The following is a 19,920-nucleotide window of genomic DNA, read 5'->3' on the forward strand; positions in this document are numbered from 1 at the left end:
TATAACGGGACCAGACACCCCAAAATTCCCAGAATAACGGAACCCAACGCCCCAATTATTCCATCTACACCCCAAAATTCCCACTATAACAGGATCCCAACACCCCAAAATTCCACGTACACCCCAAAATTCCCGTCACAACGGGACCCCAGCACCCCAAAATTCCCATTAAATCAGGACCAGACACCCCAATTATTCCATCTACACCCCAAAAGTCCCATTAGAACAGGACCAGACACCCCAAAATTCAATGTACACCCCAAAATTCCCATTCTAACGGGACCAGACACCCCAAAATTCCATCTACACCCCAAAATTCCCATTCTAACGGGACCAGACACCCCAAAATTCCCATTATAACGGGATCCCAGCACCCCAAAATTCCATCTACACCCCAAAATTCCCGGTATAACGGGATTCCAGCACCCCAAAATTCAATGTACACCCCAAATATCCATTAGAACAGGACCAAACACCCCAAAATTCCACCTACACCCCAAAATTCCCGTCATAACAGGACCCCAGCACCCCAAAGTTCCCATTAGAACAGGACCAGACACCCCAATATTCCATCTACACCCCAAAATTCCCATTAGAACGGAATCCCAGCACCCCAAAATTCCACATACACCCCAAAATTCCCGGTATGACGGGATCCCAACAGCCCAACAGAGCCAGGACACCCCAAAATTCCCGGTATAATGGGATCCCAGCACCCCAGTATTGCTGGGACACCCCAAAATTCCCGTTACAACGGGATCCCAGCACCCCAAACTTCAATGTACACCCCAAAATTCCCATTAGAACAGGACCAGACACCCCAATAGTTCCATCTACACCCCAAAATTCCCATTATAACGGGACCAGACACCCCAATATTCCCAGTGAAATGCGATTAGACACCCCAAAACTCAATCTACACCCCAAAATTCCCGGTCTAACGGTATCAGACACCCCAAAATTCCCGGTACACCCCAAAATTCCTGTTATAACGGGATCCCAGCACCCCAAAATTCCACCTACACCCCAAAATTTCCATTAAAACAGGACCAGACACCCCAAAATTCAATGTACACCCCAAAATTCCCGTTATAACGGGATCCCAGCACCCCAAAATTCAATGTACACCCCAAAATTCCCGGTATAACGGGACCCAGACACCCCAAAATTCCATCTACACCCCAAAATTCTCGGTATAACGGGACCAGACACCCCAAAATTCCACCTACACCCCAAAATTCCCATTAGAGCAGGACCAGACACCCCAATAGTTCCATCTACACCCCAAAATTCCCATTACAATGGGATCCCAGCACCCCAAATTCAATGTACACCCCCAAATATCCATTAAAACAGGACCAGACACCCCAAAATTCCATCTACACCCCAAAATTCCCATTAGAACAGGACCAGACACCCCAATATTCCCAGTATAGTGGGACCAGACACCCCAAAATTCAATGTACACCCCAAAATTCCCGGTATAACGGGACCCCAGCACCCCAAAATTCCATTTACACCCCAAAATTCCCGCTATAACGGGACCAGACACCCCAATAATTCCATCTACACCCCAAAATTCCTGTTATAACCGAACCAGACACCCCAAAATTCCTGTTATAACGGGACCAGACACCCCAAAATTCCCCGTACACCCCAAAATTCCCGGTATAACGGGATCCCAGCACCCCAAAATTCCCCGTACACCCCAAAATTCCCGGTATAACGGGACCCCAGCTCCCCTCCCCGTACCCCCCACCCCACCGGGGACCCCCCAAATTCCCTCCCCCACCCCCCAAACCCCCCCGAACCCCCAAACCGCGACCCCCTCCCCCCATCCCCCCTCAGAGCCGCCCCCCCGCCGTTCCCGCCGTTCCCTCTCCCCTCACAAACCGCCCCCCCCCTCCCCTCACCTGGCCTTGGCCGAGCGCTCGTAGCTCCAGCCGGGCCCGGCGCTCAGCGGATCCCCGAACCCGGCGGCCGGGTAGTTCCTGTCCATGGGGGCGGCGCCCCCCGGGGCCGGACCGGGAGGGGATCGAGGGGACCGGGGGGGGGGAGGCCGGGGGGGGGCGGCCGGGCGGGGAGAGGCGCTCACGGAGCCGCCATGATGGAGCGGGGCCGCGCGCCGCCGCTTCCTCCCACAGTGCACCGCGCGAAGGGAGGGGAGGGGGGAGCGCGCGGCGGCGGGAGCGCGGCGGGAGGGGCGGGGCGGAAGAGCAGCCAATAGGAAACGGGAGGGGGCGTGGCCGTAAAAGGGAAAAGGGGCGGGGCTAAAGGACAATGGCAACGGCGCGAGGGAGGGGGCGGGGCTAAGCGCCGCCATATATGGGAAAAGAGGCGGGGCAAACAGTGGCGGGAGCCCGGAGGGGGCGTGGCCAAGTAGCGTCTATAGGCGGTGAAGGGGGCGGAGTCATTTGTTTCCATATATGGAAATGGGGCGTGGCCACGCTGTGGCGGGAGCCCTGAGAGGGCGTGGCCAGAGAGAATCTATAGGGAGAAAGGGGCGTGGAAAGGGGCGTGGCCGTGGCTTTTCTATAGGGGAAGGGAGCGCGGGGAGGGGCGGGGTAAGGGCGTGGCCCTGCATTGCTTATACACGAAAAAGAGGCGTGGCTTTACCCCTAAAGGGGCGGGGTTGGAATTCTCCTTGGAAAAAGCGAGGAAGAGGCGCTGCAAGGGGATACTGGGACAAACTGGTGGATACTGGGAGCCCAAACCAATCCCTTCCCACGGGGCGGAACCAAAACGCCGCTTCCCCCCCCCCCAACCCGGACCCTTTGAGGCGGCGCGCGTTTCCGCTCGGCCACTTCCGGTTTCCGCCTCCCAACTTCCGGTTTCCGCCTCCCAACTTCCGGCTTCCGCCTCAGCGCCGGAGCGGGCGCTGAGGGAGGCTCGGGCCCAAAACCCCCTCAGGACCCCCCAAAAAACCTCCCGAAAACCCCTGGAATTTGTATTTTTTTGTTGTTTTAGGGGTTTTAGGAGCTCTTGGCGCTGCCATGACGCGGCACGGCAAGAACTGCACGGCGGGGGCCGTGTACAGCTACCACGAGAGGAAGAAGGACACAGGTGGCGGCTGAGGGCGGGAGGGTTTTTTGGGGTTTTTTGGGGTGTTTTGGGGTGTTTTGAGGAGTTTTTGGGGGTGGTGGTGATGGTGTTTGGGTTGTTTTTGCAGCGGCTTCGGGTTACGGGACGCAGCGGGTTCGTGTGGGCCGCGACGCCATCAAGGATTTCGATTGTTGCTGTTTGTCCCTGCAGCCCTGCAGGGATCCTGTGGTGACGTGAGTGAGAGCCCCAAAACAGCCCCAAAACAGCCCAAAATTGAGCCAAAAATCAGCCCCAAAACAGCCCGAAAACAGCCCAAAACTGAGCCCAAAAACAGCCCGAAAACAACCCCAAAACAGCCCAAAAGTGACCCCAAAATCAGCCCCAAAACAGCCCGAAAACAACCCCAAAACAGCCCAAAATTGAGCCCAAAATCAGCCCGAAAACAACCCTGAAACAGCCCAAAATTGAGCCCAAAATCAGCCCCAAAACAGCCCGAAAACAGCCCCAAAACAGCCCAAAAGTGACCCCAAAACAGCCCGAAAACAACCCCAAAACAGCCCAGAATTGACCCCAAAATCAGCCCCAAAACAGCCCAAAATTGACCCCAAAACAGCCCAAAACTGAGCCCAAAATCAGCCCCAAAACAGCCCCAAAACAGCCCAAAACTGAGCCCCAAATCAGCCCCAAAACAGCCCAAAACTGAGCCCAAAATCAGCCCCAAAACAGCCCCAAAACAGCCCAAAATTGAGCCCAAAATCAGCCCCAAAACAACCCCAAAACAGCCCGAAACTGACCCCAAAATCAGCCCCAAAACAGCCCAAAACTGGCCCCAAAACAGCCCCAAAACAGCCCCAGAACAACCCCAAAACAGCCCAAAATTGAGCCCAAAATCAGCCCCAAAACAGCCCAAAATTGACCCCAAAATCAGCCCCAAAACAGCCCCAGAACAACCCCAAAACAGCCCAAAATTGAGCCCAAAATCAGCCCCAAAACAGCCCAAAACTGACCCCAAAACAGCCCAAAATTGAGCCCAAAATCAGCCCCAAAACAGCCCGAAAACAACCCCAAAACAGCCCAAAATTGAGCCCAAAATCATCCCCAAAACAGCCTGAAAACAACCCCAAAACAGCCCAAAATTGAGCCCAAAATCATCCCCAAAACAGCCTGAAAACAACCCCAAAACAGCCCAAAATTGAGCCCAAAATCAGCCCCAAAACAGCCCAAAATTGAGCCCCAAATCAGCCCCAAAACAGCCCCAAAACAGCCCAAAATTGAGCCCAAAATCAGCCCCAAAACAGCCCGAAAACAACCCCAAAACAGCCCAAAACTGACCCCAAAATCAGCCCCAAAACAGCCCAAAACCAACCCCAAAATGGAGTCAAAAGAGCCCAAAATGAGCCCTAAAATGGACCCAAAATCAGCCCTAAAATGGACCCAAAACTGCCCCAAAATCAGCCCCAAAACAGCCCCAAAACAACCCCAAAACAGCCCGAAACTGACCCCAAAATCAGCCCCAAAACAGCCCAAAATTGAGCCCAAAATCAGCCCCAAAACAGCCCAAAACCAACCCCAAAATGGAGTCAAAACAGCCCAAAATGAGCCCTAAAATGGACCCAAAACTGCCCCAAAATCAGCCCCAAAACAGCCCCAAAACAACCCCAAAACAGCCCAAAACTGCCCCAAAATCAGCCCCAAAACAACCCCAAAACAGCCCAAAACTGAGCCCAAAACAGCCCCAAAACAACCCCAAAACAGCCCAAAACCGCCCCAAATCCACCCCAAACCCCCCCAGATTTGGGGTCCCCCCCTGACCCCCCCGAATTCCGGCAGCCCCGACGGGTTCCTGTTCGAGCGCGAGGCCATCGTCACCTTCCTGCTGCAGCAGAAATGCAAAATAGCCCGGCAAAACAAGGTGGGAAACGCCCCAAAACCCCCAAAATCACCCCAAAAACAGCCCAAAATCACCCCAAAATGCCCCAAAACCCCCAAAATCACCCCAAAATCACCCCAAAACACCCCAAAATCACCCCAAAACGCCCCAAAACACCCCAAAATCCCTGAAATCACCCCAAAAACCCCCAAAATCACCCCAAAAACCCCCAAAATCACCCCAAAACACCCCAAAATCACCCAAAATCACCCCAAAACACCCCAAAATCACCCCAAAACGCCCCAAAATCACCCCAAAACACCCCAAAACCCCCAAAATCACCCCAAAAACCCCCAAAATCACCCCAAAAACCCCCAAAACACCCCAAAAACCACCAAAATCACCCCAAAATCCCCCAAAATCCCCGAAAATCACCCCAAAAATCACCCAAAAACCCCCAAAATCCCCCAAAACACCCCAAAACCCCCAAAATCACCCCAAATCCACCAAAATCCCCCGAAATTTCCCCAAAATCCCAAAAAATCCCCCCAAATTCCAAAAAAATCCCCCCAAAATTTTGAAAAAATCCCCCCAAAATCCCCCAAAATCGCCCAAAATCCCTGAAATGCCCAAAATTCCCCCAAAATCCCTCCAAAAATCCCCCAAAATTCCAAAAAAAATCTCCCCCAATTCCTTCAAAAATCCCCCCAAATCCAGCCCGAAATCTCCCAAAAATCCCCCAAAATTCCCAAAAATCCCCCAAAATTCCCCAAAATTCCCCAAAATTCCCAAAATTCCCCAAAATTCCCCCAAAATCTCCCAAAATGCCCCAAAATCTCCCCAAAATTCCTCAAAATTCCCCCAAAATCTCCCAAAATCCTCCCAAATCCCCCAAAATTACCAAAAATCCCCCCAAAATCCCTTAAAATTCCCCCCCAAAATTCCCAAAATCTCCCCAAAATAGCCCCAAAATTCCCCAAAATTCTCCCAAATCCCCCCAAAATCCCCCCAAATTCCCCCAAAATCACCCCAAAAATCCCCCAAATCACCCCAAAATCACCCAAAAACCCCCCAAATCCCCAAAATCACCCCAAATCCACCAAAATCCCCCGGAATTCCCCCAAAATCCCAAAAAATCCCCCCAAATTCCTTCAAAAATCCCCCCAAATCCACCCCGAAATCTCCCAAAAATCCCCCAAAATTCCCCAAAATTCCCCAAAATTCCTCAAAATCTCCCAAAATTCCCCCAAAATTCAAAAAAATCCTCCCAAAATTCCCTAAAATCCCCCAAAATCCCCCAAAATGCCCCCAAAATCCCTTAAAATTCCCCAAAATCCCTCAAAATCCCCCCAAATTCCCCCAAATCCCCCAAAATTCCCCCAAAATCCCTTAAAATTCCCCCCCAAAATTCCCAAAATCTCCCCAAAATCCCCCCAAAATTCCCCAAAATTCTCCCAAATCCCCCCAAAATCCCCCAAAATCCCCCAAAATCCCCCCAAAAATCCCCCAAATCACCCCAAAATCACCCAAAAACCCCCAAAATCCCCAAAATCACCCCAAATCCACCAAAATCCCCCGAAATTCCCCCAAAATCCCAAAAAAATCCCCCCAAATTCCTTCAAAAATCCCCCCAAATCCACCCCGAAATCTCCCAAAAATCCCCCAAAATTCCCCAAAATTCCCCAAAATCTCCCAAAATTCCTCAAAATCTCCCAAAATTCCCCCAAAATTCAAAAAAAATCTCCCAAAATTACCCAAAATCCCCCAAAATCTCCCCAAAATTCCTCAAAATTCCCCCAAATCCCCCAAAATAAAAACCCCAAAATTTGGGATAAAAACGTGGGGATTTTGGGTCAAAGCCCGGAATTTGGGGAGGTTTTTGGGGGTCCCTGAGGGGTTTTTGGGGTCCCCAAGGGGATTTTGGGGTTCAGGCCTGGATGGGGCTCAGGAATTTTGGATAAAAACCCCAAAATTTGGGATAAAAACCCCAAAATTTGGGATAAAAACCCCGAAATTTGGGATAAAAACGTGGGGATTTTGAGTAAAACCCCGGAATTTGGGGAGGTTTTTGGGGGTCCCCGCGGGGATTTTGGGGTCCCTGAGGGGATTTTGGGGTCCCCGAGGGGATTTTGGGGTTCAGGCCTGGAGGGGGCTCAGGAATTTGGGATAAAAACCCCAAAATTTGGGATAAAAACCCCAAAATTTGGGATAAAAACCCCAAAATTTGGGATAAAAACCCTGAAATTTGGGATAAAAACGTGGGGATTTTGGGTCAAAACCCAGAATTTGGGGAGGTTTTTGGGGGTCCCCGCGGGGATTTGGGGGTCCCTGAGGGGATTTTGGGGTTCAGGCCTGGAGGGGGCTCAGGAATTTGGGATAAAAACCCCAAAATTTGGGATAAAAACCCGGAAATTTGGGATAAAAACGTGGGGATTTTGGGTCAAACCCCGGAATTTGGGGAGGTTTTTGGGGGTCCCCGCGGGGATTTGGGGGTTCCTGAGAGGTTTTTGGGGTCCCCAAGGGGATTTTGGGGTTCAGGCCTGGAGGGGTCTCAAGAATTTGGGATAAAAACCCCAAAATTTGGGATAAAAACCCCAAAAATTGGGATAAAAACGTGGGGATTTTGGGTCAAAACCCAGAATTTGGGGAGGTTTTTGGGGGTCCCCGCGGGGATTTGGGGGTCCCTGATGGGATTTTGGGGGTCCCCGAGGGGATTTTGGGGTCCCCGAGAGGATTTTGGGGTCCCCGAGGGGATTTTGGGGTTCAGGCCTGGAGGGAGCTCAGGAATTTGGGATAAAACCCCAAAATTTGGGATAAAAACCCCAAAATTTGGGATAAAAACGTGGGGATTTTGGGTCAAACCCTGGAATTTGGGGAGGTTTTTGGGGGTCCCCGAGGGGATTTTGGGGTTCAGGCCTGGAGGGGGCTCAGGAATTTGGGATAAAAACCCAAAATTTGGGATAAAAACCCCGAAATTTGGGATAAAAACCCCAAAATTTGGGATAAAAACGTGGGGATTTTGAGTAAAACCCCGGAATTTGGGGAGGTTTTTGGGGGTCCCTGATGGGATTTGGGGGTCCTGAGGGGATTTTGGGGTTCAGGCCTGGAGACATCTCAAGAATTTGGGATAAAACCCCCAAAATTTGGGATAAAAACCCCGAAATTTGGGATAAAAACCCCGAAATTTGGGATAAAAATGTGGGGATTTTGGGTCCAAGGCCGGAATTTGGGGAGGTTTTTGGGGGTCCCCGCGGGGATTTGGGGGTCCCTGATGGGATTTTGGGGGTCCCCGAGGGGATTTTGGGGTTCAGGCCTAGAGGGGGCTCAGGAATTTGGGATAAAACCCCAAAATTTGGGATAAAACCCCCAAAATTTAGGATAAAAACCCCAAAATTTGGGATAAAAACGTGGGGATTTTGAGTAAAACCCCGGAATTTGGGGAGGTTTTTGGGGGTCCCCGAGGGGATTTTGGGGTCCCTGAGGGGATTTTGGGGTTCAGGCCTGGATGGGGCTCTGGAATTTGGGATAAAAACCCCAAAATTTGGGATAAAAACCCCAAAAATTGGGATAAAAACCCCAAAATTTGGGATAAAAATGTGGGGATTTTGGGTCAAACCCCAGAATTTGGGGAGGTTTTTGGGGGTCCCCGCGGGGATTTTGGGGTCCCCGAGGGGATTTTGGGGTTCAGGCCTGGAGGGGGCTCAAGAATTTGGGATAAAAACCCAAAATTTGGGATAAAAACCCTGAAATTTGGGATAAAAACCCGGAAATTTGGGATAAAAACCCGGAAATTTGGGATAAAAACGTGGGGATTTTGAGCAAAACCCCAGAATTTGGGGAGGTTTTTGGGGGTCCCCGCGGGGATTTGGGGGTCCCTGAGCCGATTTTGGGGTTCAGGCCTGGAGACATCTCAAGAATTTGGGATAAAACCCCAAAATTTGGGATAAAAACCCCAAAATTTGGGATAAAAACCCCAAAATTTGGGATAAAAACGTGGGGATTTTGAGTAAAACCCTGGAATTTGGGGAGGTTTTTGGGGGTCCCCAAGAGGATTTTGGGGTCCCTGAGGGAATTTTGGGGTCCCTGAGGAGATTTGGGGGTTCAGGCCTGGATGGGTCTCAAGAATTTGGGATAAAACCGTGGGAATTTGGGATAAAAACCCCAAAATTTGGGATAAAAACGTGGGGATTTTGGGTCAAACCCCGGAATTTGGGGAGGTTTTTGGGGGTCCCCGAGGGGATTTTGGGGTCCCTGAGGGGATTTTGGGGTTCAGGCCTAGAGGGGGCTCAGGAATTTGGGATAAAACCGTGGGAATTTGGGATAAAAACCCCAAAATTTGGGATAAAAACCCGGAAAATTGGGATAAAAACGTGGGGATTTTGAGTAAAACCCAGAATTTGGGGAGGTTTTTGGGGGTCCCCGCGGGGATTTGGGGGTCCCCGAGCCGTTTTTGGGGTGCAGGCCTGGCAGCGGCAGCGGGAGCAGCGGCGCCGGGAGCGGGAGCAGCTCAGGGGGGAGGGGGCGGCCAAAGCCCTGCGGGGCTTCCTGGAGGCCGAGACCCCCCTGGGGAAGGGGGAGACCCCCGGGAACGGCGGCGGTGAGAGGGGGTTGGGGGTCCTGGGGGGGTTTGGGGGGTCCTGGGGGGGTTTGGGGGGTCCTGGGGGGGATTTTGGGGGGGTTTGGGGGGTCCTGGGGGGGATTTTGGGGGGTCCTGGGGGGGATTTGGGGGGTCCTGGGAGGGGTTTGGGGGCAAATTCGGGGAATTTTGGGGGGGATTTGAGGGGTCCTGGGGGGGATTTGGGGGGTTTGGGGGTCCTGGGGGGGGTCCTGGGGGGGATTTGGGGGGTCCTGGGGGGATTTTGGGGGGTCCTGGGGCTGTTTGGGGGGTCCTGGGGGGGGTTTGGGGGGGTCCTGGGAGGGGTTTGGGGGGTCCTGGGGGGATTTGGGGGGGATTTGGGGGATCCTGGGGGGATTTTGGGGGGGATTGGGGGGATTGGGGGGGATTTTGGGGGGTGCTGGGGGGGTTTGGGGGGGTCCTGTGGGTGTTTGAGGGGGTCCTGGGAGGGGTTTGGGGGGGATTTGGGGGGGTCCTGGGGGGATTTGGGGGGGATTTGGGGGGTCCTGGGTGGATAATGGGGGGTCCTGGGGGGATTTGGGGGGGATTTGGGGGGGATTTGGGGCAAATTCGGGGAATTTTGGGGGGATTTTGGGGGTTCTGGGGGGGATTTGAGGGGGGTTTGGGGGGTCCTGGGGGGATTTGGGGGGGGTTTGGGGGGTTCTGGGGGGTTTGGGGGGGGTTTGGGAGGGGTCCTGGGGGGTTTGGGGAGGATTTGGGGGGTCCTGGGGGGGTTTGGGGGGGTCCTGGGGGTGTTTGAGGGGTCCTGGGGGGGATTTGGGGGGGTTTGGGGGGGTCCTGGGGGGGGCTTGGGGGGTCCTTGGGGGGGTTTGGGGGCAAATTCGGGGAATTTTGGGGGAATTTTGGGGGTTCTGGGGGGGATTTGGGGGGTCCTGGGGGGGGGGTTGGGGGGGGTTTGGGGGGTCCTGGGGGGGTTTGGGGGGTCCTGTGGGTGTTTGAGGGGGTTCTGGGGGGTCCTGGGGGGGATTTTGGGGGGTCCTGGGGGGGGTTTGGGGGTCCTGGGGGGATTTTGGGGGCAAATTCAGGGAATTTTGGGGGGGGGTTTGGGGGGTCCCGGGGGGATTGGGGGGGGTTTGGGGGGGATTTGGGGCAAATTCGGGGAAATTTGGGGGGATTTTGGGGTCCTGGGGGGGATTTGGGGGGGTCCTGGGGGGATTTGGGGGGCAAATTCAGGGAATTTTGGGGGGGGGTTTGGGGGGTCCTGGGGAGGTTTGGGGGGTTCTGGGGGGATTTTGGGGTCCTCTGGGAATTTTGGGGGGTCCTGGGGGGGTTTGGGGGGTCCTGGGGGGGTTTGGGGAGGGTTTGGGGGGATTTAGGCTCAGATTTTGGGGTGAATTTTGGATATTTCCGGGGTGGATTTTGGGGTGAATTTTGGCGATTTTGGGGTCTCAGTGTCTCCCCCTCCCCTCCCCCCCCAGGCGGCCCCTCCCCCTCCGGGCCCCTCCCGAGCTTCTGGATCCCCTCGCTGACCCCTGAGGCTGCGGCCGAGCGGCTGCAGAGACCCGTGAGTGACCACTGACCACTGACCCCTGACCCCTGAGTGACCCCTGAGTGACCCCTGAGTGACCCCTGAGTGACCCCTGAGTGACCCTGAGTGACCCCTGAGTGACCCCTGAGTGACCCCTGAGTGACCCCTGAGTGACCCTGAGTGACCCCTGAGTGACCCCTGAGTGACCCCTGAGTGACCCCTGAGTGACCCCTGAGTGACCCCTGAGTGACCCCTGACCCCTGAGTGACCCCTGTGTGACCCCTGAGTGACCCCTGTGTGACCCCTGTGTGACCCCTGTGTGACCCCTGAGTGACCCCTGAGTGACCCCTGACTGATCCCCTCGCTGACCCCTGAGGCTGCGGCCGAGCGGCTGCAGAGACCCGTGAGTGACCCCTGACCCCTGAGTGACCCCTGAGTGACCCCTGAGTGACCCCTGAGTGACCCCTGAGTGACACCTGTGTGACCCCTGAGTGACCCCTGAGTGACCCTGAGTGACCCCTGAGTGACACCTGTGTGACCCCTGAGTGACCCCTGAGTGACCCCTGACTGATCCCCTCGCTGACCCCTGAGTGACCCCTGAGTGACCCCTGTGTGACCCCTGAGTGACCCCTGAGTGACCCCTGAGTGACCCCTGAGTGACCCCTGTGTGACCCCTGACTGATCCCCTCGCTGACCCCTGAGGCTGCGGCCGAGCGGCTCCAGAGACCCGTGAGTGACCACTGACCACTGACCCCTGACCCCTGAGTGACCCCTGAGTGACCCCTGAGTGACCCCTGACCCCTGAGTGACCCCTGAGTGACCCCTGAGTGACCCCTGAGTGACCCCTGAGTGACCCCTGAGTGACCCCTGACCCCTGACTGACCCCTGACTGACCCCTGAGTGACCCCTGACCCCTGAGTGACCCTGAGTGACCCCTGACCCCTGAGTGACCCCTGAGTGACCCCTGACTGACCCCTGAGTGACCCCTGAGTGACCCCTGACCCCTGAGTGACCCTGAGTGACCCCTGACCCCTGAGTGACCCCTGACTGACCCCTGAGTGACCCCTGAGTGACCCCTGCCCAGGGCCGGGGTCTTGGGTGGATTTCTGGGGGATTTGGGGACATTTTGGGACATTTTGGGACAATTTTGGGATCTTTTGGGACAATTCTGGGACATTTTGGGATATTTTGGGGTATTTTTAGGATGATATTTTGGGATATTTTGGGATGACATTTTTGACATTTTTGGGACAATTTTGGGATATTTTGGGATATTTTTGGGATATTTTGGGTCAATTTTGGAACAATTTTGGGATATTTTTAGGATGACATTTTTGGGACAATTCTGGGACGTTTTGGGACACTTTTGGGACATTTTTGGATATTTTGGGACAATTGTGGGATATTTTTGGATATTTTTGGGACAATTTTGGGGTATTTTGGGATACTTTGGATGACATTTTTGGGACAATTTTGGGACATTTTTGGGACATTTTTGGGACACTTTTGGGATGTTATTTTGGGACATTTTGGGACAATTTTGGGACATTTTTTGGACATTTTTGGGACATTTTTGGAATGATATTTTGGGACAATTTTGGGATATTTTGGGACAATTTTGGGACATTTTTGGGATATTTTTAGGATGATATTTTGGGATATTTTGGGGATGATGTTTTGGGAGAATTGTGGGATATTTTGGGATATTTTTGGATATTTTTGGAACATTTTGGGACACTTTTGGGACATTTTTGGGACAATTTTGGGATATGTTGAGATGACATTTCAGAATGATATTTTTAGATATTTTGGGACAAATTTGGGACACTTTTGGGATATTTTTAGGATATTTTGGGATATTTTGGGATGACATTTTAGGATTATATTTTTGGATATTTTGGGACAGTTTGGGGACATTTTTGGGTCAATTTTGAGACATTTTTGGGATATTTCCGGATATTTTGGGATGACATTTTGGGACATTTTTGGGATGACATTTTTGGATATTTTTGGGACATTTTGGGACACTTTTGGGCTATTTTTGGATGTTTTGGGACAATTCTGGGACATTTTTGGGATGATATTTTGAGCTATTTTGGGATATTTTGGGGATGATATTTTGGGACAATTTTGGGATATTTTGGGATATTTTTGGATATTTTTGGGACAATTTTGGGATATTTTGGGATCCTTTGGATGACATTTTTGGGACAATTTTGGGACATTTTGGGACACTTTTGGGATGACATTTTTGGATATTTTGGGACAATTCTGGGACATTTTTGGGATATTTTGGGATATATTGGGATGACATTTTAGGATGATATTTTTGGACATTTTGGGACAATTGTGGGATATTTTGGGATATTTTGGGACATTTTTGGATATTTTTGGGACAATTTTGGGATATTTTAGGATACTTTGGATGACATTTTTGGGGCAATTTTGGGATATTTTGGGGTATTTTTAGGATGATATTTTGGGATGTTTTTGGGATATTTTTGGGACATTTTGGGACATTTTTGGGATATTTTGGGACATTTTTAGGATGATATTTTGGGACAATTTTGGGATATTTTTGGGATATTTTGGATGACATTTTGGGATACTTTTGGGATATTTTGGGATATTTTGGGACATTTTGTGATGTCATTTCCGGTCATTCCCTGCGCCAGGACCGCAGCGTCCGGTGCCCGATGTCCGGCCGGAAGCTCCGCCTGGCCCAGCTGGTCAGTGTCCACTTCACTCCGGCCGAGCCCGGCCTGAGCCCGGGGCAGCTGCTGGCCCGAGAGCCGAGTGACCGCTACGTGTGCGCGCTGACCGGCGACCCCCTGGGCAACGCCACGCCCTGCGCCGTGCTGCGGCCATCGTGAGTGACCCCTGAGTGACCCCTGAGTGACCCTGAGTGACCCCTGAGTGACCCCTGAGTGACCACTGAGTGACCCCTGAGTGACCCTGAGTGACCCCTGAGTGACCCCTGAGTGACCCCTGAGTGACCCCTGAGTGACCCCTGACCCCTGAGTGACCCCTGTGTGACCCCTGAGTGACCCCTGTGTGACCCCTGTGTGACCCCTGAGTGACCCTGAGTGACCCCTGAGTGACCCCTGACCCCTGAGTGACCCCTGAGTGACTCTGAGTGACCCCTGAGTGACCCCTGAGTGACCCCTGACCCCCGAGTGACCCCTGAGTGACCCTGAATGTCCTGAGTGACCCCTGAGTGACCACTGAGTGACCCCTGAGTGACCCCTGAGTGACCCCTGACCCCTGAGTGACCCTGAGTGACCCCTGAGTGACCCCTGAGTGACCCCTGAGTGACCCCTGACCCCCGAGTGACCCCTGAGTGACCCTGAATGTCCTGAGTGACCCCTGAGTGACCCCTGAGTGACCCCTGAGTGACCCTGAGTGACCCCTGAGTGACCCCTGAGTGACCACTGAGTGACCCCTGAGTGACCCTGAGTGACCCCTGAGTGACCCCTGAGTGACCCCTGAGTGACCCCTGAGTGACCCCTGACCCCTGAGTGACCCCTGTGTGACCCCTGAGTGACCCCTGTGTGACCCCTGTGTGACCCCTGAGTGACCCTGAGTGACCCCTGAGTGACCCCTGACCCCTGAGTGACCCCTGAGTGACTCTGAGTGACCCCTGAGTGACCCCTGAGTGACCCCTGACCCCCGAGTGACCCCTGAGTGACCCTGAATGTCCTGAGTGACCCCTGAGTGACCACTGAGTGACCCCTGAGTGACCCCTGAGTGACCCCTGACCCCTGAGTGACCCTGAGTGACCCCTGAGTGACCCCTGAGTGACACCTGAGTGACCCCTGACCCCTGAGTGACCCCTGAGTGACCACTGAGTGACCCTGAGTGACCACTGAGTGACCCGAGTGACCACTGACCCCTGAGTGATCCTGAGTGACCCCTGAGTGACCCTGAGTGACCCCTGAGTGACCCCTGACCCCTGAGTGACCCTGAGTGACCCCTGAGTGACCCCTGAGTGACCCCTGAGTGACCCCTGACCCCCGAGTGACCGCTACGTGTGCGCGCTGACCGGTGACCCCCTGGGCAACGCCACGCCCTGCACCGTGCTGCGGCCATCGTGAGTGACCCCTGAGTGACCCCTGAGTGACCACTGAGTGACCACTGAGTGACCCTGAGTGACCCTGAATGTCCTGAGTGACCCCTGAGTGACCCTGAGTGACCTCTGAGTGACCCTGAGTGACCCCTGAGTGACCCCTGACCCCTGAGTGACCCTGAGTGACCCCTGAGTGACCCCTGAGTGACCACTGAGTGACCCTGAGTGACCCTGAATGTCCTGAGTGACCCCTGAGTGACCCTGAGTGACCTCTGAGTGACCCTGAGTGACCCCTGAGTGACCCCTGACCCCTGAGTGACCCCTGAGTGACCCTGAGTGACCTCTGAGTGACCTCTGAGTGACCCCTGAGTGACCCCTGACCCCTGAGTGACCGCTACGTGTGCGCGCTGACCGGTGACCCCCTGGGCAACGCCACGCCCTGCGCCGTGCTGCGGCCATCGTGAGTGACCCCTGAGTGACCCCTGAGTGACCACTGACCCCTGAGTGACCCCTGAGTGACCCCTGAGTGACCCCTGTGTGACCCCCAGGGGGGCAGTGGTCACTCTGGCCAGCGTTGACCGGCTCATCAGGAAGGACATGAGTGACCCCTGGGTGACCCCTGACCCATCCCTGACCCCTGTGTGACCCCTGGGTGACCCCTGGGTGACCTTTGACCCCTGTGTGACCCCCAGGGGGGCAGTGGTCACTCTGGCCAGCATTGACCGGCTCATCAGGAAGGACATGAGTGACCCCTGGGTGACCCCTGGGTGACCCCTGGGTGACCCCTGACCCCTGAGTGACCCCTGGGTGACCCCTGAGTGACCCCTGGGTGACCTTTGACCCCTGTGTGACCCCCAGGGGGGCAGTGGTCACTCTGGCCGGTGTTGACCGGCTCATCAGGAAGGACATGAGTGACCCCTGGGTGACCCCTGACCCCTGAGTGACCCCTGTGTGACCCCTGTGTGACCCCCAGGGGGGCAGTGGTCACTCTGGCCAGCGTTGACCGGCTCATCAGGAAGGACATGAGTGACCCCTGGGTGACCCCTGGGTGACCTTTGACCCCTGAGTGACCCCTGTGTGACCCCCAGGGGGGCAGTGGTCACTCTGGCCAGCGTTGACCGGCTCATCAGGAAGGACATGAGTGACCCCTGGGTGACCCCTGGGTGACCCCTGACCCCTGGGTGACCCCTGGGTGACCCCTGGGTGACCTTTGACCCCTGTGTGACCCCCAGGGGGGCAGTGGTCACTCTGGCCAGCGTTGACCGGCTCATCAGGAAGGACATGAGTGACCCCTGGGTGACCCCTGAGTGACCCCTGGGTGACCCTTGACCCCTGTGTGACCCCCAGGGGGGCAGTGGTCACTCTGGCCAGCGTTGACCGGCTCATCAGGAAGGACATGAGTGACCCCTGAGTGACCCCTGGGTGACCCCTGGGTGACCTTTGACCCCTGTGTGACCCCCAGGGGGGCAGTGGTCACTCTGGCCAGCGTTGACCGGCTCATCAGGAAGGACATGAGTGACCCCTGGGTGACCCCTGGGTGACCCCTGGGTGACCCCTGACCCCTGTGTGACCCCCAGGGGGGCAGTGGTCACTCTGGCCAGCGTTGACCGGCTCATCAGGAAGGACATGCGGGACCCCCTGAGCGGAGCCGCCCTCGCCGACGACGACATCATCGTCCTGCAGCGGGTCTGGGGGCTCGGGGGGCTCGGGGGGGGTCCGAGAGGGGTTGGGGGGGATTTGGGGGGAATTTGGGAGGGTTTGGGGGGATTTTGGGGGTCTGGGAGGGGTTTTGGAGGGATTTTGGGGGAATTTGGGGGGATTTTGGGAGAGATTGGGGGAATTTGGGGGGATTTTGGGAGGGTTTGGGGGGATTTTGGGGGGAATTTGGGGGAGATTTGGGAGGATTTGGGGGGTCTGGGGGGTTTTGGGGGGAATTTGGGGGATTTTGGGAGGGATTGTGGGGATTTTGGGGGGTCTGAGAGGGGTTGGGGGGGATTTGGGGGGAATTTGGGAGGGTTTGGGAAGGATTTGGGGGGATTTTGGGGGTCTGAGAGGGGTTTGGGGGGATTTTGGGAGGGTTTGGGGAGATTTGGGAGGATTTGGGGGGTCTGGGAGGGGTTTTGGGGGGATTTTGGGAGAGATTGGGGGAATTTGGGGGAGATTTGGGAGGATTTGGGGGGTCTGGGGGGGTTTTGGGGGGAATTTGGGGGAATTTTGGGAGGGTTTGGGGGGATTTTGGGGGGATTTGGGGGGATCTGGGAGGGGTTTTGGAGGGATTTTGGGGGAATTTGGGGGGATTTTGGGAGGGTTTGGGGGGATTTTGGGGGTCTGAGAGGGGTTTGGGGGGATTTGGGGGGATTTTGGGCGGGATCTGGGAGGGGTTTGGGGGGATTTTGGGAGGGTTTGGGAGGATTTTGGGGGAGATTTGGGGGGATTTTGGGGGAGATTTGGGGGGATTTGGGGAGATTTGGGGGGTCTGGGGGGGTCTGAGAGGGTTTTGGGGGGATTTGTGGGGATTTTGGGGGGTTTGGAGGGATTTTGGGGGAATTTGGGATCATTTGGGGGGGATTTGGGAAGGATTTGGGGGGATTTTGGGGGATCTGGGAGGGGTTTGGGGGGAATTCTGGGGGATTTTGGGAGGGTTTGGGGGGATTTTGGGAGAGATTGGGGGGATTTTTGGGGGAATTTGGGGGAGATTTGGGAGGATTTGGGGGGTCTGGGGGGGGTTTGGGGGGGTTTTGGGGGGAATTTGGGGACATTTTGGGAGGGATTGGGGGGATTTTGGGGGTCTGAGAGGGGTTTAGGGGGAATTTGGGGGGATTTTGGGAGGGTTTGGGGGGATTTTGGGGGGAATTTGGGGGAGATTTGGGAGGATTTGGGGGGTCTGGGGGGGTTTTGGGGGGAATTTGGGGGATTTTGGGAGGGTTTGGGGGGATTTTGGGGGGTCTGAGAGGGGTTTGGGGGGATTTGGGGGGATTTTGGGGGGAATTTGGGGGGATTTGGGGGGAGATTTGGGAGGGTTTGGGAAGAATTTGGGGGGATTTTGGGGGATCTGGGAGGGGTTTGGGGGGGTTTTGGGGGGATTTTGGACGGGATTGGAGGGATTTGGGGGGAATTTGGGGGAGATTTGGGAGGATTTGGGGGGTCTGGGGGGGTTTGGGGGGGTTTTGGGGGGAATTTGGGGGATTTTGGGAGGGTTTGGGGGGATTTTGGGGGTCTGAGAAGGGTTTGGGGGAATTTTGGGAGGGATTGGGGGGATTTTGGGGGGATTTGGGGGGATTTGGGGAGATTTGGGGGGTCTGGGGGGGTCTGAGAGGGGTTTGGGGGGATTTTGGGAGGATTTTGGGGGGATTTGGGGGGATTTTGGGAGGGTTTGGAGGGATTTTGGGGGAATTTGGGATCGTTTGGGGGGGATTTGGGGAGGATTTGGGGGAATTTTGGGGGATCTGGGAGGGGTTTGAGGGGGATTTTGGGAGGGTTTGAGAGGGGGTTTGGAGAGATTTGGGGCGAATTTTGGGGGTCTGAGAGGGGTTTTGGGGGGGTTTGGAGGGGTCTGGGGGGATTTTGGGGAATTTGGGGGGATTTTGGGAGGGGTTGGGGGTATTTTGGGGAGGTTTCGAGGGTTGAGAGGAGTTCAGGGAGGATTTGGGGGGTCTGGGGGGATCTGAGAGGGGTTTGGGGAAGATTTTGGGAGATTTGGGGGAATTTGGGGAGGATTTGTGGAGATTTTGGGGGGTCTGAGGATTTTGGGGGGATTTGTGGGGATTTTGGGGTGGTTTGTGGGGATTTTGGGGATCTGGAGGGGTCTGAGTGGAATTTGGGGAGGTTTGGGGGGATTTTGGGGGATCTGGGAGGGGTTTGGGTGGGATTGGGGGGGTCTGGAGGGGTGTGGGGGGAATTTTGGGGAGATTTGGGGGGATTTTGGGGTTCTGGGGGGATTTGGGGGCATTTTGGGGGGATTTGTGGGGATTTGGGGAATCTGGAGGGGTCTGAGTGGAATTTGGGGGGAATTTGGGGAGGTTTGGGGGGGATTTGGGGAGGATTTGGGGGGAATTTTGGGGGTCTGAGAGTGATTTGGGGGGTCTGAGGGGAATTTTGGGGGGTTTTGGAGGGGTCTGAGAGGGATTTTGGGGGGGATTTTAAGGGACTCCAGGGAATTTTGTGGGATCTGGGGAAATTTTGGGGGGCTCCAGGAGGATTTTGGGGGGCTGGGAGGGGTTTGGGGTGAATTTGGGGGGATTTTGGGGGGTTTTGAGGAGGTTTTTTGGGGGGTTCAGCAGGATTCGAGGAGGATTTCGGGGATCCCAAAGGTTTTGGGGCCGATTTTGGGATCTGGGGCCGATTTTGGGGTCTCCCCTCACCCCAATTTCTCCCCCCTTAGGGCGGGACCGGCTTCGCTGGGGCCGGGGTCTCCCTGGAAGCCAAAAAATCCCGGCCGGTGATGCAGGCCTAGAAGAAACCCCCAAAAATCCCAAAACCACCCCAAAAAAAATCCCAAAATCCCCCCAAAAAATCCCAAAATCCCCCCAAAAAATCCCTAAATCCCCCCAAAAAATCCCAAAATCCCCCCAAAAATCCCACCCAAAACCCCCCCCCAAAAATCCCTTTTACCCCCCCCAAAAAAAACCCCTCTGAAAACCCCAAATCTCATTTCTTCCCCCCAAAATAAACTTTTTCCACCCCAAAATAAACTTTTTCCACCCCAAAATAAACTTTTTTCTTCTTCCTGAACCTCCTAAAATTTCTGGGACCCCCCAAAACCTCGGTAATTTGGGGAATTTTGGGGAATTTTAAGGAATTTTGGGGAATTTTAAGGAATTTTGGGGAATTTTAAGGAA

At 54.7% G+C, this 19,920-nt stretch overlaps 2 protein-coding genes across 3 annotated transcripts in view; one reads left to right on the plus strand and one right to left on the minus strand.

The window, feature by feature from the left end:
* The window catches only part of PRR12 (proline rich 12), a 63,187-nt gene extending 61,141 nt beyond the window's left edge, over nt 1–2,046 (minus strand). The window contains exon 1 of the mRNA XM_086871549.1: nt 1,914–2,046. Within this exon, the coding sequence (XP_086727675.1) occupies nt 1,914–1,999 (86 nt within the window). The 5' untranslated portion in view covers nt 2,000–2,046. The remainder of the gene's footprint in view (nt 1–1,913) is intronic.
* A 766-nt stretch (nt 2,047–2,812) lies between these two features.
* On the plus strand, nt 2,813–19,813 carry NOSIP (nitric oxide synthase interacting protein). Of its 2 annotated transcripts, XM_086871671.1 has the most exons (8): nt 2,814–3,063; nt 3,170–3,275; nt 4,873–4,954; nt 9,374–9,509; nt 10,967–11,052; nt 13,692–13,885; nt 16,660–16,768; nt 19,464–19,813. In XM_086871671.1, the coding sequence occupies exons 1-8, from the start codon at nt 2,994–2,996 to the stop codon at nt 19,533–19,535; spliced, it is 855 nt and encodes a 284-aa protein (XP_086727797.1). In that variant the 5' UTR covers nt 2,814–2,993; the 3' UTR covers nt 19,536–19,813. The 2 variants fall into 2 exon arrangements, with proteins under 2 accessions (XP_086727799.1, XP_086727797.1); XM_086871673.1 differs by lacking the exons at nt 16,660–16,768; nt 19,464–19,813 and adding an exon at nt 15,631–16,652 and having other exon boundaries at nt 2,813–3,063.
* The last annotated feature ends 107 nt before the right edge of the window (nt 19,814–19,920 follow it).

The sequence above is a fragment of the Cyanistes caeruleus genome, chromosome 36, assembly GCF_971803275.1.
Source record: "Cyanistes caeruleus chromosome 36, bCyaCae1.hap1.1, whole genome shotgun sequence".
NCBI lineage: Eukaryota > Metazoa > Chordata > Aves > Passeriformes > Paridae > Cyanistes > Cyanistes caeruleus.